The sequence below is a fragment of the Epinephelus moara genome, chromosome 16, assembly GCF_006386435.1.
Source record: "Epinephelus moara isolate mb chromosome 16, YSFRI_EMoa_1.0, whole genome shotgun sequence".
NCBI lineage: Eukaryota > Metazoa > Chordata > Actinopteri > Perciformes > Serranidae > Epinephelus > Epinephelus moara.
This window is the reverse complement of record NC_065521.1, coordinates 28,898,437-28,921,827: the sequence shown is the minus strand read 5'-3', so window position 1 is coordinate 28,921,827 and position 23,391 is coordinate 28,898,437. Positions and strand designations below refer to the sequence as shown.

Sequence of the window (23,391 nt, the reverse complement as noted above, 5' to 3'; positions counted from 1 at the left end):
ATTACAAATACGAAGGGGAAAAAAAGTGGATTTTGACCAACTGACCACCTCTGCTGTCTACATGTTCTCACATTTGTGTAAAAATATTCTTTAATATTCGTTGTGAGTCTATATATTCACAATAATGCATCTCTAAATTGATTAATGGCTAATAACCGTGAGTCAAAACAACTATTTTGAAGTTACACACTCCCCACAAGGAGAACTAACGCATACAGACGCTTATAGATGCCCTCTCACATAGTGATGATCCTCTGAATCAGTCACAGTAAGCACAGTTTGTAGTGCAACAGTGACACCTCCTGGCAAAGTTGTACATTGCATAAAAAGTACAACAGTTTTCCAGTGGGGGGAATAAATCAACACTCAGTGCATGACAATAAGGCTTTATTTGAGGATGTGAGGAAGAAATGGCAGGTGACAGTTTTTATCTCAGAGGTGAGCAATTACACGTCTACAGATTACTGCTTTGGCTGCGTACATACTCCGTATCAGCACAAACGAGGATAAACAAGTCAATAGGCAAATGGTTTCATTTGCAATAAAATCTACGAGGTGACCTTAAGTGTATAGTCTACATCAGAGTACCGTTTAACATGCAGAGGTACTTCATTTGTATATCCATTTAATTTGAGTTGGCTTACCTAACTACGGTATGGCGTGTTGTTCTGTGGTTTGATTACAGCTTCACTGAATCTACCTACAGTAGTAACCTCAAGAACAAGATCTACGAAAAAACCATGCAGGCAGAAGTGAAAATTTGGTGACAGTGACCTTGGTGGTTTGAAAGCAAATGACAGACCTTTAATATACTGCTCACTGAGGCTTTCAGGGCCAAATACCTCTGAAGAAAAACAGAAATATAAGAACAAAAACAAAAGCGGGAAATGTAGAACACGTGCAGTCAACGTGGACTGGAAATCACAAATAATCATCCCTTTTACTGAACACCTGGTCCATGATGGTGACAGTAATGGGACAAAAAGTACAATAAGGTTTGTCAAAACTGAGACGAACCGTAGGAAGGAAGGCAATCATGATCGCCAAAGAGACGGCTGAAATCGGATAAATGCTACTGTGTCTTTGAGGCTCTGGACGCGTGTCTCAATGCACTTAATGTCATCACAGGACCAAATGGCACTTCATTTTTAGTTTTGATTTCACAGCTTTTCATTTACAATGCTTGGGTGTATTTACACATTCCGTCTGAAAGAAAATAAATGAAATGCTAAAAAATAGGCTGATAAAGAAAGAATTGGCACAGAGTGGTGACAAGGCCACTGTGTCGGCGCTAGACTGGAGTTAAGTGGCGATACGGAGTGGAAAACGAGGATCAAAAAAGTAAAGCGGCCTTTTCACAGTATCGTTATTAAATGGAAAAGATAAATGTGTTTCCTCCTGCGGCAAATATCTGAATATATATATACCAATACATTCTGTATGAAGGTACGGAAAGTTACGAAATCAAAAATAAATTGGAGTTAAAGTAAACCAGTTAAAAACATAAAGGCACTAACCCAAAAAACTAACCCGTGAGTCTCTCAAAGGGAATCATCCTCACATACCATTGTCTTCCACTATTTATCATGCAGCAGGAAAATACAGCAATTAAAAAAATAATGAAGCCAAGAACCAGGTGTGGACAGCCGGTGGTACACGTTCCCTGGACCTGAGCCTGCTCTGACTATGTACAAGTATGAATGAAGTGAACTACGTGACCACGCTTGAATGGAAACCAGTCAGACGCATCCTGGTCTCATTTTCTCATTCATCAGCGTTTACTCTCGCTGATCACATATAAACATCACTGCGCAAAGGCCAGACATAACCTTTCATATGAAGTCAACATTAAAAAATGTATCCACTCAATCCTATTCCAGCTTGGCCACATAGTGGTGAGGGGTTGTGCAGGTGGACATGGACAATAAATATATATTACATCTTTATATACAATGAAATGGAGAGGAGCACAGAGGTATCTGAGACGGGGCTTCTCCCTTTAGTTTGAGGAGTCTTCCTGTCCTAACGTGATGAAAGGATGGTAAGATTTAAAGGACCCGGGACCTCTTGCTGGCCAGTGAACCATGCTGAAAGAGAAAAGAGACGGGAAACAGATCATGTTAAATCACGACAATATAACTGAGTCTCCAGCCACGGAGATCTTTTCAGAACGTTCACGACAGCTACATTCACAAACGTAACAAGCGTTTGACCTACCTTGGCCTGCTTGTAAAAGTGAGGGGCCAACTCGACCAACCAGGACGACTCAACAGCAGTCACATCGCGCATGTAGTATTTTGATGTCTGAACCACTTCATTGAAAACAACCCTGGGAATGAGACACGAAAGACTCTTTGGAGACACTTTTAAAGGAATACTTCACCCCCCAAAATGACCATTTGTACATTAAATACTCTCCACGTGTCATGTTGAATTTTTGAAGAGAACTTTTTAATCTCGCAAGCTTCCAGTGACTGAAGAACTGAAGTCGACCGCATTTAAGAGCAGCAAAACTAGAATCACAAAGCCTCATTTCTCCAGCTGTATGCTCAGTATTGCCCAAACAGGCAGACCTTTCCAACGGGGAACTAAACTGAGAGTAAAAGTTAGCCGTTCTCCCTTCAAAGCCAGACGCCATGGAAAGCACCAAAGACTCACAACAGCAAAAACAAACTAAAAGATCGAGGCAGAAGTGCACCGAGCAGCTAATGTGTTCACAGCGAGGTTAAATTACAGTTTATGTCAATGAAGTCTGGCTTTGAAGAGAGCATAGACAAGTTTCACTTTGAGTTCAGTTCCCCGCCGGAAGTAGTGCACACACAACTGAATAAATAAGAGTTGGATTATACTGCACGAGTAGTGTGAGAGTTTATCAATGGGTGTTCTGATATAGGAGTACCCAGAGAAAACATGCAAACTCCACACAGAAGGGCTCCCCCACCCTGGGTTCAAACCTGGAAACCTCTTGCTGTGAGGCGACAATGCTAACCACTGCATCACCGTGCCGCCTAGACCAAACCATCAATCAAGAAAATAATCTACAGATTGACTGGTAACAAACGGGATCCTTAGTTGCAACCTGACAACACACCAGAACAGTTATGTTGCTGCAGAGGAAAATTCACTGACCATTTAGGAGGTTTCTCTCCAAACAGCACAGAGTTGGGGTGAATGTGAAGCTCACGATCGTCTCGTAAAGTCCTGGCAGAGCAAATAAATAAGAGAGTGAGTGGTGTGATTCAACAATGGACTAAAATTGAAAAAAAATCCATTGCTGGTAAAAGTTAGACATCTCATAGAAAAGTGATAAACAGCTGAGAGCACTCTCACCGGTAAGAACCAGAATGGTGAATGCGGGCTGCATTCGCGAAAAACCCATATACAATGCACTTCAAGATCACATCAGGGTCACCTGCGCAAAAGAAAGAAGCAATGAAAGTGTCACATTACAGCAGCTACAGTCGCCACCTCGACAGAACATGTCACTCGGTCTCCTCAGCTGCTACAACTCCCCCAAATTAACACGACACATACAAACCTTCACTCGAAGTGCGCGGCACCTTAAACTTGTTCATGAGACGCCGGAGCTGCTCTCGTACAGTCACAGCCCGCAGCAGACCCTTGTAATTGAGGAAGTGTTCCTGACACCACTGAGAGCTCTTCTGGTGCTGCATGAAAGACAAAACGGTTTTTATAGTCTCCATCAGGGTCAGCTTTCTCCCTGACTTTTTGCTGAGCTCGCAAGCCCCAAGTGTTGTGATCACTGTCACAGACTGAGCTTTACACTGTACATGCATTCACACACGCTATACCTTAATGAATGCCTCATACACATTCAGCATGGTGAGGTGGTCTCCCTCAGCAACTGCGAATTTCCTGTGCTCTCGGGCCTGCAGGGTGAGATAGCAAAAATGGGATAATTGTTGCGCTGACGAAGCACTTCTGCCAAATATACAACATGCTCCTTTTGAAAGCCGGTTTTCACTTACGGCAGCTTTCTTCTGATTGGGCGGCACGGCGAATATGTTCTGAATCTGCATCATTGCCGCAATGGTAACAATCTCTTTGGAGCAGCCAAAGTTTCCTGACTCCAGGAGCATCTTGGCAAACATGGGGCTGAGAGGAAACTCTGCCATCCGCACACCCATGGGATCAGTCAAACGTCCGTAATGGTCCAGACCTGCCAAAAGACACACAGTTGGTTAAGATTCTGTATCATGTACAAGGACACCTTAGCTTGCCGACAGAATTTTGGACACTGGTCTTGCAGGTGAAGGACAGGTTCCCTTTTTACAATACCGCCCTGCTGACAGCCTTGTTTCTTACCTCCCAGAGCGTAGAGCAGCTCCAGGGCCTGAACCATGGTCTGAGCTGGAGGAGGCTGCAAAAGTATTTCACAAAAAATGAAAATTAAATGCATGTTAAAGGGATAGTTTGAGGCAGTAGTAGACCAGTATCTCCTGTGTTCATCAATGTTAAATCACTGTTTTTCTCAATGGAGTCTGGTTTTAAAGAGAGCTATATGACGGCTTCAGTTCCCCGGCTGTCTGACGGTGAAGGTAAAGCAGTGAAACTACTCTAAATATAGAATTTTTTTGGTGGCTAAACTACATTTTGCTGTTGACCCCATCCACAGCAGTACATTGCTTTGCTTCTGTGTCGAACTCCAGCCTGCTTCTCCAAACTGGGTGTGCCACCTGACATCTACTGTAGGTATCACACTGATTATGTACCTCATACAACCCCCCCTCGAAAGATCCAAACCATCCTTTAAGTCCAACAATTTCAATATTTACTCTGAAAATCAGATGTAGATGAGAATCTGGTGTACTTGGGAAGTCTTGTCATTACACAAACACACAATGACTGCATTCATTTTATGGTTTTCATGCATTTTTTCCCGGAGGCCCTTCTCACTAATTAAAATGTAAAGTACAATTCCTTTCACAGTGGGCAAACACATCACAGCCACCCTGTGGATGCAAAGAGGCAACTCACAGACAGGAAGTTGAACCGCAGCACGTTGTCAATGCCTAATGCTTTGAGCTGCAGGATGACAGGGGCCAAATTGGTGCGCTGCATCTCTGGCACAGTGGAGGCAGGCAGTTTCTCAAAGTCCTCCTCTGATAAAAGGAACAGAGGCAATAAGAAACACAGGGAGGGGAAAGATAAAGTGACAGAGAAACAGGCACAGAGGGGGCGGAGGGAGGAGGTGGATACAGCGACAGCACTTTGCCACAGATTTTAACAATGCACAGTTCCTCTCACAGATGATACTCTACAACACGTATCATCCTTCTATTCCTGTGAACTCACACATACCTGTGTAAAGTCTAAAGCATTTTCCAGGTCGGTTTCGTCCAGCTCTCCCAGCCCTCTGGCTGGCTGACGCCTTGGAGATGGGAGTAACCACCAGCGATTCAATGGCAGTGCGAGGGTTATACGCCCGCAGCTTCACAAATGCACAGTCAATGACGAATACGACTCCATTTATAGTGATGGAGGTCTCAGCTATGTTAGTGGCCACCACAACCTGGAAGAAACAAAAGTCAGGGATGAGCCAAAAACAACACTATTTCACCGGTCTCTTACATCGTCATCGATTTACCTGCAATAGAGGCCAATTATTAGTCATGACTGTATATAATTTTGTGTGATATTAATTAGCATCTCTGCCATTTACTATATTGCCCGAAACACCTATGTAAAATATAAAAGGGCTTTTTGAAAGGTGCAACAAATAAGGGCTGTGATAAATGCATATCCATGACCACTAACTGTCTTGTTCCATGAGCTTAAATATATCCACTATAATCAGTGTTAAAGGGACAGTTCACCCCAAAAAGAAAAATACATATGTTTCCTCTTCCCTGCTGTGCTGTTTATCCATCTAGATTGTTTTGGTGTGAGTTACAGAGTGTTGGACATATCAGCCATATAGATGTCTGCCTTCTCTCAAATATAATGAAACTAGATGGCACTCAGCTTGTGGTGCTCAAAGCGCGAAAAAAGCGATGTCTCTTTCCAGAAATCATGACCCAGTTACTCAAGATAACCCACACACCTTGTTGTGAGCAGTTTTGTTTAGGAACTATCTTCTTTCTACTGAACTACAACCATAAACCGTATCACCGCGCAGACTAAGTGTGCATTCACTCAAGGATGAGAGGCTTGTTATCGTAACAGCATGAGATGTAAACATTAATGGTGTCCTTTTCCGGCTGAGCTGTAACGTTAGCTAGCTCAGTGGTGCTAGATGAGCTAGCAGTAGATGTACGCTTCCTTCTGCGCTATGATACAATTGGCTGTTTTAGTTCCGTGTAAAGAAAATAGTTCCTTCATGAAACTGCTCACAAACTGAGTAACCTGGTCATGATTTCTAGAAGGAGATATTGCTGTTGACAGGTTAGCTTTCACGCTGCTGTCTGATACAGGCAGCTGTGGACACAGACCCAGGGTTAGTCCGACTAAGATGTAGACAATGCCCAGAGGAAGAGAGGCTTTGCCTGCTCGGGCTCCACAAAAATATTGTCTTCTGCATTCTGGCAACGTAATACAATATAGCCTCCGGTTTTTGTTTGGCATTTAGTGTCTGCAAAAAATGTTGTTGCACATTTCTGAGCAGTTGTCAGCATAGTTAGCATGCATTAGCTGGGATGGCTAACATGGCTTGATTACTATATTACAAGAAAGCCGCTGTCACAAATAATTAGAAATATTAAACAGCCAAATCTGATTCGGCTGATGTAATTTTGAGTTGGATACGGCCCTAGCTGTTGGCTTTTTCAAATGTATTTGTTCGGCGCTACGAGCACCACAAGCCAAGTGCCATCGAGTCCCATTATATTTGACACAAGGAAGACATCTCTACAACTGATATCTCCAACCCTCGGCAGCTCACACCAAAACAATCTAGACTGATAAATATCACTACAGATGAGAGGTAAAATTTTTGGGTTAACTGTCTATTTATTGGGAATTTTAATTGTTTAGTATTTCTTGGGTTCGTCAGTTCCAGACCTTTGAATCACCGCCAACAACAACAAAGTAGTAAAATGAAATGATAACTCAATCTGATTATCAGGATGCTTTTTGCTTGGATTTTGTAACATGTACCAAGTAGTGGAAATGCAAACTTCACAGACTATAAAATTACATCTGATTTCTTCTTACTGTAAAAGTATGAAAACAAAGGCAGTGTATTTACTTTGCGGACAGAGGTGGGCGCCCTCTCAAAGACCTTCATCTGCTCGGCGTAAGGAAGACCGGAGTACATGGGCAAAATTCTCAGGTGTTTCTTCATGCCGTATCGCGACAGAGTCCTGGCCTGGTCCTGCAGAAGAGACACCACCTTCTCCACCTCTTCCTGAGGGAAAAAATACACAGGACAACTAAGACAAAGAAGAAAGACTGACGACGCTACACCAAACAGGATACTACTACTCAAATAAAGGTTGTGTAATATTAAAGATATGGCCGCTAACCTGCCCGGTGAGAAAAGCCAGGACATCTCCGTCATCCTCGGTCTCATGGATCTTCAGCACTGTCTCCACTGTGGCCTTCACATAGTCTGGGACAGGACTGAGAACAAACAAAAAACACTATCAGAGCTAAAGCAAAACTTATTCTACCTCAAGGTGGATTATGTGTGTTGACTACCTGACAGTGTAGAAGACGTCCACTGGAAAGGTGCGTCCCTCCACTGTCAGAATTCCACAGGTGTCCTTGTTGGGATCACTGGTCTCGTTCAGGTTGAAGAAGTCATGGAATTTCTTCAGATGAAGGTGACATTGCAGTCAGTAAAGGGAACATTAATGAGGTATTTATACATCACTAGAAGTTATATTTGCCAGTTAAAACAGTAAACATTATATTTATAATGGAAGTTAATGTTACATTTAAGAGCTGTTATTTTCCCAATGCTTTGCAGCAAAGCAATGACGTACTTTTGCTGCCCTCAATCTGACATTTTTAAAAAAGTATGTAACTTACTACTGCAGTATGACTAAATAATTTGCATGTGTAGATAAAAGAACAGAAAGTACAGTAGATGTCTGATATGGCATTTCAGCTGACTCACTTAATGCTGAGCGCAGTCGTGGCCTGATTGTGTCTCTCTTTCATCAGTGTATCGCAGATGTCAGTACAATGTGATCTGACCTGACATCAACTCTTCCCTCTGTCTGTCTTTGTTTCTCTTTCCTCGCTAATCAAGCCTATCTGTTCATCTTAATGATGCAGTCACCTTGGCATCCAGAGTGGCAGAGGCCACAATCAGCCTCAGGTCTCGCCGCTTCTTCTGAATCTACAGAGGAATCAGGAGGACACGAGGGAGCAGAGAAGCAGAAGTCAGGGTTCAAATGGAAAAGAAGTCACAACTTTGTATGAAGTTTAATAGTGAATTTCGATTTGTTTCACTGTCAAAATTACCTTCTTTAGCAGGCCAATGGCTATGTCTGTGTACAGGGTTCTCTCATGTGCTTCATCTAGCATCAACACACTGAGGAGAATAGAAGCACAATGAAAAAACAGTGGAGTTACAAAGAGTGAATCCAGCCTGGTACTGATCACAAAAAACACATTTACATTAGGGGTTTGCCATATTATATTGTTCACAATAATACCGGTATAATTCTTAAAATGATGTGAAAATTCATAGTGTTACTCGAAATATTTCAACTTGTTGACATTTTGACATCATACTGTTACACACGGCAACAACAAGCATGGCAAGGAGCAGCTTCAGTAGTGTCCTGAATGTTTCATGAACAGCCCCGGACTTCTCAGACTCTTTTAGCGAGTTACCGCTCAGAGGGAACTCAGAGGGAACTCATTCAGCGGCTCCTCCGGCAGCAGCACAGCGTCTCTCCCTCTCCTCTCTTGCCGTGCGCACAAGTGAGAAGGTGTCGTCAAGTGATTTTGTCGTAAACCTTTAGTAATATAAAGCTACGTGACGCACATGGCTCAACAAAAAACTACACATATGTGATTGGCAATAGTTATCGTAGCATGACAGCCTGTCACAGGTTACAGCATGATGATTAGAGGAGAAATGGCAGAGCATAAAGGTCCAGGTGGAAACAAAACAACTCAGTCAGTTAGGGTTTTGCTAAAAGAAGGAAATCACCTGTTGATTTATATGTATATTGATTATTTTGTTGAACTATTAATATTGTATACAGAATCTGAATCTCACTGTGAGTTACTGTTGTTGTTCACAAACTAAAGAAATGAGAGATCATTTTTGTTTAGTTTTTACTGAATATTTGAAGGCAAACTTTAAAACTGTATCACTTATTTTGTTGCAATTCTATGTTTTTAAATCAATAATAATTCTTTAAAACTAATTTGTCATATCGTCAAGAATATCGTTATGGAAAAAATACCCTGAAATATTGTGATATAATTTTTAAGGCCATATCGCCCACCCCTAATTTACATGTCCAATAACAACTTGTCTTTTTCAAAGGGGACATTTTGACATGTCACAGCAGCAAAGCCACCAGCACAAATATACAAAAAGTACCTTGTTACTAATTACAAATACTTGCTCATCAAATTTATGAAAGTACTAATTAAATACAAGTTATCTGTAGTTTGAAAATACACGATACACAATCTGATATCACATTTTAGGCATTTCGTAGCCCCAATATGGCTCTGAGCTTAAACCTCCAACACTGAAAATGAAAGTGGCCGATCAGGATATCTTGGAGGCTGTGATTTCAGGGGTCCATGCTGGGTGGTTTCTGTCAAAGCGACCACAGACTGACTAAAAACTTTACAAGCAACCGAGCGAAGGAGCACAAAAGACGAAATGGTACCATTACAGCATATATGAGATAGTATGGTGGTGCAGTGGTTAGCATTGTCAGAGTGGGAGGAGCCTTTCTGTGCGGAGTTTGCATGTTCTACCCGTGTCAGCATGGTTTTTCTCTGGGTACTCCGGCTTCCTCCCACAGTCCAAAGACATTCAGGTTAATTGGTGACTCTAAATTGGCCATAGGTGTGAATGTAAATGTGAGCGTGAATGGTTGTCTGTCTCTATGTGTCAGCCCTGCGATAGTCTGGCGACCTGTCCAGGGTGTAATACTCATACTAAATAATGAAATGAATGATGGCAGAATTCCATTTATCTGCTTCAATTTCAGCATCTGGCTCAAGTGTCACAGCCTACAGGGACACTTGAAGAAAACAGCCATTGACGTCAAATATTTGCTGTAAAAACGGCCTATTATTGCAAATACAATGACATACCTGTATTTTTTCAAAAGAGGATCGGCCATCATCTCCCGCACCAGCATGCCATCTGTAAGGAACTGAAGCACACACGCACAATTAAAAAAACTGACAAGGAACCAGCTGGTGATGAACACTTCAAACACCTGGCGGGGAATACCTTGATCCTTGTGGCGTGGGGATCAGAGCAGTCATCAAATCGGATGGTGTAGCCCACCTCGTGTCCCACCAGGGCCCCCCGCTCCTCTGCTACACGGTTAGCTACCTATCAGCAGGAGAGAAAAGCGAGAGACAAAAATAACGACTTTGAAGTCCATGGCATGTGTCCCTCAGTGTGAACTACATTTTTTTTTTTTTTTTGCAGGGAAATGACAAAGAGCGACGGAGGACATCAGTAGAGGTCTTACAGAGATAGCAGCCACGCGCCGAGGCTGTGTCACTCCAATCACCTTCCCCTCCGTTGCCCAGCCAGCCTCCAGAAGGTACTGAAAGGAGTCAGATGAAAGGAGGAGGTAGATCAAAAACAACACAGAGCATGAGGTAGAGACAGTGATGTTGCAGAACAGCAGACTTTGCATAAATTAGCTGGTCCAAAGAGGCTAAAAAAAGAGGCTACTAAGCATCAAGACAAGGTCATGTTGTCTTTTTTTATTTTTTTGAAGGGAGGTGGGGTGTGTGTGTCGCTGTGTGTTATGCAAGGTCATGTAAAACCACTGTGGACCACATGACGGGTATCAGTCCACTGCAGCAGTGTTGGATTTTGCCCTTTTTACACCAGCTCTCAGTCATTTTACACGATTTGTTTTAAGGTAAATATTGCATGAATTTAGTCACACTAACCTGAGGTATCTGCGTTGTCTTCCCACATCCCGTCTCACCAACTATGATGACAGTCTGGAAGCTCTCCACCAAGTATAAGATGTTGTTTCTGTGCTGAATGGGACACAATTCACAAAAAGATCATCACTACAGATCACATCCAACTCACTTTATGGCATTAATACATCCATGCATGCTGAGAGGTGAAGGGAAACCTTGAAAACGGGGAGTTTCTGTCGCTGTTTCTCTATGGAGAGGGCTGTGTGCGGGTTGAAGATGATGGGGGAGCCAGTGGTCTCTGTGTTGAGCTCCCGCTCCTCTGAGATCCCCGGAGCCTCAGACCCTGGAGCAGAGCAGATGGTGAAGGTGAAGATGAGATGTTTTATTTAACATGTAAGCAGGCGGAGGATTTGAGAGGGTTTAGTGCAATGCCCTGACTGAAAATGAAGGACGTATGGCTATTTTGCTCGCGTGCATTCACGTAGTTGTCGCACTTTGTGCCCCCACAGCCTGCTTGTTTTATTTTGGCAGGTTGAACGGATTGAGTCCGCAGAGCTAACGACACCCGGGCTGAGCTGAAGTGAACCTGCAGACATCACGCAGCTGCCGTGAACGCGGATAAAACCAAACCGAGACCGACTCAACTGTACCGGCAGCTGTACGGTGATAAATACGAACCCGACAGACAAACACAAAATGCCTAATTTATTCATTTTTTTCTTCCGTACTTACCCGGCTTCCAGAATTTCATCGTGGAGAGGGGAGCCGCCATCTTGGCTTTTACGTCACATGTTATTTTTTTTCCTTCCGCGTAGATGGCGTCATGAGCTCAGATTTTATGAATGATGTCAATGCGTTTGAAAACAGCTGCAACTGCAAGTTTAGGTTAGATGATAGTCACTGTTTTCCAGCAGGGGCCAACAAGGGCCACATACACCAGCAATACTCTGATTAATACACTGAACACTGGAACTGGAAGAAGTTGAACTATAGCAAAGCTGCCTTAGGGAGGGATCTAGGTTGGTTAACTCATAGCTACGTATAAAATAAAACTACTACTTTTTTTTACACTACTTTGTAAGAACAAAAAAAGAAGAAGAAACATAATCCATCCATCCATTTTCATCCGCTTATCCAGGGCCGGGTTGCAGGGGCGTCAGGCCAAGCAAAGCACCCCAGACGTCCCTCTCCCCAGCAACGCTTTCCAGCTCCTCCTGGGGGACCCCAAGGTGTTCCCAGGCCAGATGAGATATGTAATCCCTCCAACATGTTCTGCCATGTTCTACCAGTGGGACGTGCCTGAAACACCTCCAGTGGAAGGCGCCCAGATGGCATCCTGATCAGATGCCCGAACCACCTCAACTTATCCCTTTAGACATGAAGGAGCAGCGGCTCTACTCCGAGCTCCCTCCAAATGTCCAAGCTCCTCACCCTATCTCTAAGGCTGAGCCCAGCCACCCCACGGAGGAAACTCATTTCAGCTGCTTGTATCCGCAACCTCATTCTTTCGGTCACTACCCAGAGCTCATGACCATAGGTGAGGGTTGGGACGTAGATGGACCAGTAATTCGAAAGCTTCACCTTCCAGCTCAGCTCCCTCTTCACCACAATGGACTGGCACAGCGCCTGCATCACTGCAGAAGCCGCACCAAACCGCTGATCCATCTCATGCTCCATTCTACCCTCACTCGTGAACAAGACCCCGAGATACTTGAACTCCCTCGCTTGAGGAAGTCACTCCCTCCCAACCTGGAGAGGGCAATCCACCGGTTTCTGGCAGAGAACCATGGCTTCAGATTCTGATTCTTATCCAGAACGCTTGGCAGCAAACCAAAAAAAATGCCACTTAAATTGAGTTTTCTCAAAATTTTAGTTTTTTTTTAACTGCCCAAATTAAGTAGAATTACAATGTCCACCATTTAGACACCCGCCATCCAGAAAGCATGTTAGGATATTGCCATGGGCGTAGATTTCAAGGGGGACGTAGGAGACAGATCCCCCTCAATATTTATAACATGTACACCCACCCAAATAAAAACATTAAAGTAGCAGAGGACTTTTGTTTAGATGAAATTAAAGACATTTGTGCTGTTAATTGATGCAGAAAAGGCATAAAAATCAAGCTGCAACCTCTGGGGCTGAAAGTGAAGCCAACACTCAAGGGCCAAAAACTGCAGTTCCTTGAACGGCCACTAGATGCTGGCTCCAGAGGCCAGTCAATCCCCTCAGACACCCATGTTAAAATGGCAGTTACAGCAGAAATACACGTTCACAGCCTGGTACAAGAAACAATTTTGGTCTCTATAGCTTCATGACAACTGTATGCTAATGCTAAAGACATAAATATTGTATATTTGTCAGTTGTTTTGAAGGTTTTTTTTAATACGGAGAAAGAAAAAAGCAGACTAAGATTGCAGAATGCATCTCAGTAACACTAGCATGATGAATTAGTCATCTGACAGAAACTAACACACTAAAATATCTTCACATCAATAAAAACAGATACCATCTCTTTGAAAATGGAGGCCAAACAAAGCCCATGTTTAATGATTCCCAAAAGATTTGATCAGAAAATACAATCCTCTCAAACACCAGCTGCGTATCTAATATAACAGTATCGTTACAATAATTTTGCAAGAACTGTTTTTAAAAGTTCTTCACTATAAAATACTGAGAAATATGTTACATCAAACAAGATATAACATAAGTACAAATAAATCTGTGTAATACAAGGTGGATTTGACAAAAGGGACATTGTACAGAATTTACAGACACGTTTAAATTAATTTCAAAACAACAGGTAAGACTTTGATCTGGAAGCTACATGTGAGAATAAAGTAATAAATTTAAATTATTTCTACCCTCCTAACTCGTGCCATTAGTAAATGACATCTAGATATACGAACAGCAAGTCATGGCAGTGCACAGACCAGTTTTTAGCTTAGATCTGTGGACGTTTGCATCTGAAAACGGCATGCACGTTTCCTCCCTTGTTGCTTTGAGGAAATCACTTGGATGGACAGAAAACTTAAATGGTTATTAGTTCCTGACTGAAGTAACAGCGCTGTGATACAACTGGTAGATACTGTCATCGGGATTGGATATCAGCTGATATGTGTATCTTACCAACCAGCATTTGTTTTGTTTTTTATATGATAAAATCAGTGAGTGTTCAGCTTCGGTTGGCAACAAGCTTTCACATTTCTTGGACACCAGACTGTTTAGAAGAAATAACAATTGACAGATTTTATTGAAAAATGCTATATTTATATCCATTGAGAAAAACAAACAAACAAAAACATGGAAGCTCAAAGTCACCTCTCAATATTTCATGAAATCAGATGACTCCACCCTTAAAAGCACAGACACCTACTGTAGCTGCAACCGTGATGTTTGCCTATAATGTGCTTTAATGCCATGCCAATTTTTAACTATTTCTTTTTACTCATTACAATCAATTGTGAGGCAAAGATTATCTTTTTAAAAAGGCAAACATAATTTTAGAGAGAGGGATGATTTAACAGTGAAGCCACATCCTTTACTGGCGATTTTATACATCCAATATGGTGCATTTTGTCCCTAAATTAAAAGGTAACACTTCACACTCATGGACTGATTGATCGCTAATAACTATGACAACACTTTGTTTTTATTAACCACTTCCTGTTACTTAAGTGACCGGCTTATGAGCAGTACACTGGAGTGAATATACATACTAGTTGTTATTTTAACAGTCTAAAATCTGCATTCATGTCACTTTTCCAAAACAGAAAAAAGGCCCTATGTTAAACCAACAAATATTAAGAATCCCAATTCTGATTTACAGCAAGGTAAATCCTCCATCGCAAATAGAGCTGCAACCAATCTCAGCTGAACTATCCGTTAGTGTTTTGTAAGAGACAATGACGATGACGTAAGGAAGGAAATATAAACATACGAGAAGTGTAATGGAGGGTTGCCTTAAAAAGGAATTAGAGAGGTGTACATTATTTGAACTTGTACATCACGGTGGTCTGGCAGGATCTCGTTAATCAAACTGGGATTCCCATGATTCGCTGCACACTGAAAAGTCATACTGTATGTGGGAGTGTTGACACCCCTCAAGCCGTGGAGTTCCTCTGTCTTGACAATTTACTTCAACAGAAATGTTCGTATTTAGTGTCCAATGGATTCCTCTCAGTCAAAATGTAGAGCTGTGTAAAAGATTATCCACACCACCTGGCAAAGAAAAAATATGGCACATTAGGCACCAATGATCAAATCATATGCTTCACAAGCAGCAGAGTGAGTCATGTCATAGCAGTAAGCACAGTGAACTAAATACAGACTGACTAATGATGGGCTTAATAAACAAACAAACAAACACTGACTTAAAGTATTTCACTGCTAAAAAGATGGTATTTTCCTAAAACTAGGCTGTCTGTGCAGCAAAAAGACAAAAATACTTTTCATTATGGTGCTACATTACCAGAGAAAGCAGAGAAAAATGGCTGTGGTGTTTGCTTTTGCTCAAAAAGTAAAAAAAAAAACCTACAACTACCAGAATACACTGCGCCGCACCGGACCGATAAACGCTCCAAGCTGGTGGGTGATTTAATGCCAGCTCGGCCGTTTTTTCACAGGAAACAATATGGCCACTGGCTGGTGACAAATTATCTTGAATTACAGCTTAACAGAAAGTTTAAAAAAAAATGGCGAGAAACAGGTAACGCAGTAACATTTACATTTGATCAGCTTTGCCTAGTTTTACCATTTGATCTCAGTATTTCCAGCCTCTGTTACAATACAAATTCTTAGATTATAGCCAAAGAGTGAACTAAAATATGTTTCTGAAGATATCTGAGGTGAGAAACAGGCAATGCAGTAACAGGATCTTGGTTTACATTTGATCAGCTCTGCCGGGTTTTATAGTTTGATTGGAGTTTGAGAAGGGTGGGTCTTACGCTCAATCCGCTTCTATACTCTTTGTGTCTGTGGTGGCGGGCATACGAAAATGCGGAAGTACAATCTTTAGTTCTAATCTTTAGTTCGAGCAACAGCCATAAAAACAGAGTGAAAACAGAGCGGATTTGGGCTGGGAGATGAGCAGGGAGATCTGGAGGGGTTTACTACAGTTCATTTGCACATACTGCCCACTTTGTTATGATACAGAGCTGGTTGAAAATCTGAGAAGTATCCCTTTAGGTCGCCTGTACAATAATTTGCAAAAACACAAATCAAGTTTACTACATGTCACAAGGTGCAGGTGGACTTGTCTAAACGACCGAATACTTCACCATGTTTCACTCGTGACTGTCATCGTTCGTCTGGGGCAGCCCAAAAATCATACCACTTAAGGGGGCCTGTAGCGGTCTGGTTTAATTCTCACATCTATTCTCAGTTGGTGTTCACATGTGACAGACTTCTCCGCATGTTACAGATGCAGTGTTCCACCAAGCTTTAAGCATCACAACATTACACTTTGATTTTTTTTTTTAAATCATAAAATATAAGAGATAAAATTTAAGATCCAAAACATTCCATTCAGGCATGTGCCACTATGTTTGAATACTTGTTGTTTTATTGTGGATTTTTGTATTATATGTTGTATTTGTTGCATTTTAAATGTGTTGTGATTGGCTGCTGCCTTGGCCCGGTCTCTCTTGTAAAAGAGATTTTCAATCTCAATGGGACTTCCTGGTTAAATAAAGGTTTAATAAAATAAAATAAAATAAATCAGTGCACACAGGTAAAATGTTAAAGTTAATAGTGTATAGCAACTTGAAACCTGAATTTGATAAGGTCCCCTGTTTCAAAAACACAACAACATACTGATCTTTAAAGTTTTTAAGTTTAACTCTTAAGTTTTTAGCAGTCTCTCTTAAATCTAACTCAGATGGAAACTGTCTAAATCCTGATCAAGAATCATTTAACCTCTAAAACCACTGCCCAGGGTCACAGAGGGTCTGGAGCCAGCTCAACTGAATCTAATCTCCTACATGAATCACTGTTCATATGGTACACTCGTCTTCTCACTGTGCCCGTCCTATTTTGAACCTCTACTCATAAACAACTGAAATAAATATTAGCATCCCCACCAGAAACAGAGCAAAAGATGTCATGAAGCCTTCTTTGGTGAGTTCCCACGTGCCACCATACTCTTCCTCATCGATCTGCTGAAAGCTGCTGAAGTATACATACAGGACGCCAGCGTTGATGATGCAGAATCTGACGAGGCAAACACGTGAACATGTTAACTTTTCTGCCTTTCCTGTAAAGGTTATATGACAGAGGCAGGCTGCACAGAATACTTACATGGCTATTCCCAGGAATCCTTTCAACGGTGCCACACCCCATATCACACCGAGGATTACTGCAATAATTTGCCGAAGCCAGTAAATCACATCTAAAAATTCATCCTGTAAAGAGAAATACAGAAACTTAATTTAAAGAAAACCATAACTTGCACAGATTGCACAGATGTAACACCGATACTGACTTTAGAAGAACATCACGAGCTGTACAGGACATTATAATCAACTCAAATTTCAAGCTCTAGTTCATTCCACAGAAAAAAATGTTCAAAATAGGAATACATAATAAAATGCTTTGTTTAAAGTCTTGTGTCAAAGTCTGTTTCTCCTTCAAAAAGTGTCTCCCATAGTGCTGACCTCTGTGGTGTGGGTTAGGGCTTCATTTAGGTTGTGTTTAGGTGTTGTTAAAATGACCTCAAGTTGAGGTTGGGTTCAAGTTAGGGTAAGGGGAAATACACTTTGACAAAACAAACTTGGTAGACAGAAGAACAACCTACCTCCATCTCTAAAATCAACATTTACATTATCGTTATTCAAAAAACAACTGAAAAGGACTCTAATTTGCGAAGACTCGTGACACTTAATTGATTCATTTGTAATTCATTTTAGCTTGCAAATTCAATTTTTCTAGCAATTTTGTATTACTGCTTAGTCTGGAAACCTTTGTTCAGTTGTTTCGATCTTTTCTTTTAATTAATGACTATTGGTTTTTAATAGGGAAGGTATATTCATGAGCCATTTTTGGCTTCTTTCCTCTCCTGCACAATGTTTAAACTTTTAATTTTTTTTCTGTCTTATCTATGCACGTTTATGTCCAAAATAAACGTTAAAATTGTGACTACTAATCAATTAATCGCATAGCTGATCAACAGAAAATCAACTGAAAACTATTTTGATACTCGATTAATCGTTTCAGTTTTTCTAGCACAAGCAATCTCCTTTTTTCATCTTCATAACCTTGCTAAGGTCAGACCTTTTTGTAACCCAGAAAGATGCAGAAATACTCACTCATGCTTTTGTTACCAGCCCTTTAGACTTGCAATTCCCTTTTCACTGGACTACCCAAAAAGTCAATAGGTAAACGACAGCTAGTCGACAATGTTGCTGCCAGAGTGTTGACTAAAACAAGGAAAATGGCTCACATTACCCCAATGCTGAAGTCACTACACTGGCTACCTGTGTCTTTAAGAATTTTAAAGTTGTTTTAATTGTTTAGAAAGCTTTAAATGACCTTGCCCCTCCACACAGAGATTTTCTATCAAGTTATGTTGTTATGTTATGTTGTGATCCTCCACTGCTTTACTTTTAAATGTTCCTCATATGTCCCAAAAAATTGCTTTCTGTCTTTACTCCTCTCAACCGTGGAATTAACTTCCTCTGGATATCAAAACGGCAAGCTCTGTCAGTATTTTCAAACATAAATTAAAGACCTAAATTTTTTATCTGGCTTTTAAAATGGAGTCACATTACAGTCTTGATTTTTAGGTTTTAACCATTGGTTTTTACCTTCTTTTTTTTTTATACTTGCTCCTGTTTATTTTTATTCTATTTTATTAATTTTTATACTCTTTATATTCTGTGGAGTTTTAATCGCCTTTTTTGTTTGCTTTTTTAATATTTTATATTTTATTTAATATTTTAGTGTGTGTAATCCAAATTTGCCACTTGAAGCACTTTGTGCTGCATATTTCATGAAAGGTGCTACATAAACAAAGTTGACTTCCAGTTTATTTTGTTCCAGGCATTTTTTTAAAAATAATTCTTAATATTTTACATATTTAACAGTTAATCGATCAATCAAAAGCAATAAAAGACTATTAAATTAATCCTTAGTTGCAACCCTAGGCTACTTAGAGGCAAACTAATTTAGTGTGGGAGAATATAATGCAACATTTAATTGGTATTTTATTGACTTTATCCCTTGAATTCAAATGTGTAGGCAGTCATGACACCCTGCACTGTCAACATGTCGTCGACTTCACAACTATATTTAGAGGAAAGCCCAAACCACACAGAGAATAACGGTTCTCCTTTAGGTTTGACAGCTAACCTAGCCAAACCACATTAATCCTTAGCATGGCAGCTAGCTCCACGTAGCCGTCTTTAAGAGCACCCGACACCAAATTAGGTGCATGAAGCACCTTGGGGCAACTAACAGCGACTACATGGCGGCCGGGCTGCGTTTTAAAAGGACAAGTGACTGACCTTCTCTTCCCAAACAGCACTACTGTTGAAGGCTTTGCTCCATGTGGGCTGTTTTACACCCCCATTCACCAGATGACTTTCTTCTTTCCGCTTTAAATTGCTCGTCATTCTTTGCCGTTTCCTTCGCCTGCAGACGTCGAAAAGTCAAAATCCAAACCTGGCGACCCTTGGAGCTAGATTAAAGTCTCTATCGCAGACTAGGGGAAGAAAGTATTGTGAAATATTAGAAGGTATTAAGGGAATGTACGCTCCGCTGATCTGACAGATTTCAGTCTCTAACCGAAAAAGGCTATCTGAGCATGCGCAACGCTGTTTGACCCCAGCCGCCAACAGCCAATGAGAGAGTGCGACGTTTCTGCGCCGCTCGTGCCAGACAGTGGTTAACGGCTACAGCGGCCCCCAGTGGCCAAGATATGTAAAGACTTTCAATTTCAACCATGATCAAGCTCAGTGCTGTCAAAACAGGTTATACATCAGTCGAGACATTAAAACCACTGACAGGTGAAGTGAATAACTTTGAGTTCCACCCACTCAAAAACCATTGCAAACCAAGTACCCCCCTCATGGCAACAGTATCCCCCAATGGCAGTGGCCCCCCAGCAGGATATTGCACCATGCCACACTGCAATCATCGCTCAGGAATGGCCCAAGGAATGTGACAAAGACCTCAAAGTGTCAACCTGGCCTCCAAATTCCCCAGATCCCAATGTGAATGAGCATCTGTGGCACATGCCATTAACCCACCTCACAACCCACTGGCTGACTAAATGGATCTGCCACCAACACACTGGTGCCAGACACCGCAGGACACTCCTAGAGATCCTGTGTCCATGCTTCGACAGGTCAGAGCCTCCAACCCAAGGAGGCCCCACCTTGGATTAGGGGTACATCTGGGGTACCTGCACATCACAAGAATCCTTGAGCAGTTTGGGACCTGGGAAATTTAGAAACCAGGTCGACACTTTGAGCTTTTTGTCATGCTCCACAGGCCATTTCTGAACAGTTTTTGTAGTGTGGCATGCTGCTTTTGTCTGCTGGGGGGGCACTGCCATCGGGAGGGACTTGGTCTGCAAAGGTGTTTGAGTGGGTGGAACATGTCAGGTGGTATCCACATGAATGCCAGAACCAAAGGTTTCCCAGCAGAACAATGCACTGGAACAAAATAATCAAAGTTATTCACTTCACCTGTCAGTGGTTTTAATGTTTGGGCTGATCGGTGTATGTCCTCCTGAGACCCTGCACCCTCATATGAGGACATCACGTTCTGGGTTTGCTGCACCTTACACTTCATTCTGCTTATCTTTGACCTGTTGTCCTCGTTCATGGACACTTTTTGTCCCATCTAGTGGTTGCAAGAACATATACACTGATCCATGTAAAAACAAGATGGCAGCCATCTCTGCCAAGTCAGTCTGCAGCCAATCCCGAAACAAAAGGTACAAGGTTCAAAACCTGATCAGATGTCATGGTTGAAACTTGTGTGTTTATGATTAATAATGTTTGTAATTTGATATGTCATACACGTGACCAATTTTAGCAACAGTAACAAGATAAGACTGGGACACTGAGACAACACAGGACACCCCCAGAGGTCCTGTCTCCATGCCTCGACAGGTCAGAGGCTCCACCGTAGATCGGACTTGGCTCTGACCTGTCAAGGCCTGGACAAAGGACCTCTAGGGTTCCGGCTTGTCCCACAGATGTTCGATCAGATTGGGATCTGGGGAATGTGAAAGCTAGGTCAACACCCTGAGCTCTGTGTCACGTTCCTTGGACCATTCCTGAGCAGTGTTTGCAGTTGGGCACGGTGCATTGCCTTGCTGGTTGGCTACTATCATCAGGATACTATTGCAATGAGTGGGTGTAATTGGTCTATAACAATGTTTAGGTGGTTGGAGTGCGTAAAGGGGCTACCACATGAATGCCAGGACCCAAGGTGTCCTACCAGACCATTGCATTGTGATGAAATGATCAATGTTATCCACTTCACCTGCCAGTGGTTTTAATGTTTTGGCTGATCGGTGTGTACTTGTGCATATACATGTGTATATACTTGTCTTTTCTTCTTCTTGTATAATGCTGTATAGCAGTTTATATGTTGTTTGAAAACCAACAAAAATATGTTTTTATTACTGACCCCTTGTGAATACTAGTTTACCTTACTTTCTGTTATTCTTGCTGCTGTCCAGCAGGGGGCGTCCTTTATGCAGGTGGGCCTCACTCCAGCTGGTCAGTCTTATCTAGCTCCATCCTCCCCTGATTAACACTGATTTGAGATGACCACAATAGCTGGATTACCTGATACACTGGTGTAAATGCAGTGATTTGGCAAACAATGAACCAATAATGGTTCACTCTGGGATTTTAACTTACCCCTGTCATAAAACCAGCTGGAGTGTTCTCTCACTTCAGATGGATTCTGATGATATTTTATTATATTTCTCAGGACATTAGTATCTGTAAGTATTTTGTAATGATGTCAGGTGCAATATCCTGGAATCACTGCAGTTATGAATTCATCCCCCCAGGGTATGACATAGCCTACATTAAGTGCATTTCAGTTTCTCTTTTGAGTCTTAAAATTGACCCACTGAACATCTTCCTGAATGACTCATTCAGGAAGATGTGGGGGATGTGTCATCATCTTTAATTTGACTCTAATTGCATGCGTGCATAATAAACACAGCTTAATGCTAAATCAATAAGTCTTACATGATGTGTTTGCAACACTTAGTGGTAAGTTTACAGCTACAGGGACACTGCTGTAACTAATATGTGGAAAACTTTATCTGCTGTGATATTAAAATTCCTATGTTAAGTGGTGGAAAGTTACCACATGTGATCTTGCTATTGAAACCAACCCATCTCTTTTCATCATATCCTTTTTGTGAAAGGCCCACGGTTGATTCTAAGATGTTACTTTAATGTAAGTAGATTTTCGTGGAAAAGCAAGAGCCCTTACTATTTCATCATGGTCCATTCTGATGTCATCACCGACTGAAATGAGAGGCAGAGACGCGATTTCTGGCAAAACCTACTTCCAGTGCAGACGGAAAATATTCTGAAGAGGTCAAAACTCCAGCAACACTTGTAGTAACTTTAATGTAAGAGCTGTACTTTGTGATAAACTCAGGGACTACTTCAGCAGGTTTAACAAAACAACAGTACTTGCACTATTAAAGGTCCAGTGTGTAGTATTTAGTGGCATCTAGCAGTGAAGTTGCATAACTATAACCTCTCCCGTGTGCTGAGCCTGAAGGAGAACTATGGTAGCCCACAGGAAAATGCAAATAGCCCTATCTAGAGCCAGTGTTTAATTTGGTGTAGAGGAGACCCTGCTGGATACATAAGTTAAACATTAAACACAGTAATTCTTATTTTTCAGATGATTATAAACCTCTGCTAATAGATGTTACTAAATCCTACACACTGGATCTGTTAGTCAAGTAACAGTAATAAATATTTTGTACTGCCATATATGAGCGAAGTAAATGTGTCTGTGTAACGCCGTATTACCCACCAAGCAAAGCAGGCAACTGCCCCGGGGCGCAAAAAAGAGCCCCAGTGTCACTATGTGCACATTTGTGAGAGGCTTTGCACTACTTAAGTAAAATATCAACCGGATACTGCACTATTACACAATCTTGTGGCCCTATCTTTTAGAGTGGACATGTGTCAGGTCCCAGCACATTTATTTCTTTAGTTTATACTGTCATCAATTTTTATTTAAAGATTTCAAAACTTAAAAAGGTCCAGTGTGCAGGATTTAATGCAATCTAATGGTAAGGTTGCAGAACTGAAACTGCTCCCATGTGTCAAGTGTGTTAGAGAACTG

General features: G+C 41.6%; 2 protein-coding genes across 2 annotated transcripts; both read right to left on the bottom strand.

Annotated features, from left to right (window-relative positions):
- Nucleotides 1-372: 372 nt before the first annotated feature.
- Nucleotides 373-11,875, bottom strand: dhx35 (DEAH-box helicase 35). The gene is made up of 21 exons (XM_050063850.1): nucleotides 11,791-11,875; nucleotides 11,274-11,401; nucleotides 11,080-11,172; nucleotides 10,647-10,724; nucleotides 10,400-10,504; nucleotides 10,258-10,319; nucleotides 8,431-8,500; nucleotides 8,246-8,305; nucleotides 7,660-7,772; nucleotides 7,485-7,581; nucleotides 7,208-7,366; nucleotides 5,323-5,533; nucleotides 4,999-5,123; nucleotides 4,327-4,381; nucleotides 3,990-4,180; nucleotides 3,813-3,890; nucleotides 3,539-3,668; nucleotides 3,331-3,412; nucleotides 3,130-3,201; nucleotides 2,218-2,329; nucleotides 373-2,087 (listed from the first exon to the last, which is right to left on the bottom strand). Exons 1-21 carry the CDS (start codon nucleotides 11,828-11,830, stop codon nucleotides 2,049-2,051), a joined length of 2,100 nt encoding a protein of 699 aa, XP_049919807.1. The 5' UTR covers nucleotides 11,831-11,875; the 3' UTR covers nucleotides 373-2,048.
- A 1,691-nt stretch (nucleotides 11,876-13,566) lies between these two features.
- rab5if (RAB5 interacting factor) lies at nucleotides 13,567-19,855 on the bottom strand. The gene is made up of 4 exons (XM_050063852.1): nucleotides 19,557-19,855; nucleotides 17,353-17,456; nucleotides 17,136-17,265; nucleotides 13,567-15,276 (listed from the first exon to the last, which is right to left on the bottom strand). Exons 1-4 carry the CDS (start codon nucleotides 19,662-19,664, stop codon nucleotides 15,235-15,237), a joined length of 384 nt encoding a protein of 127 aa, XP_049919809.1. The 5' UTR covers nucleotides 19,665-19,855; the 3' UTR covers nucleotides 13,567-15,234.
- Nucleotides 19,856-23,391: the final 3,536 nt, after the last annotated feature.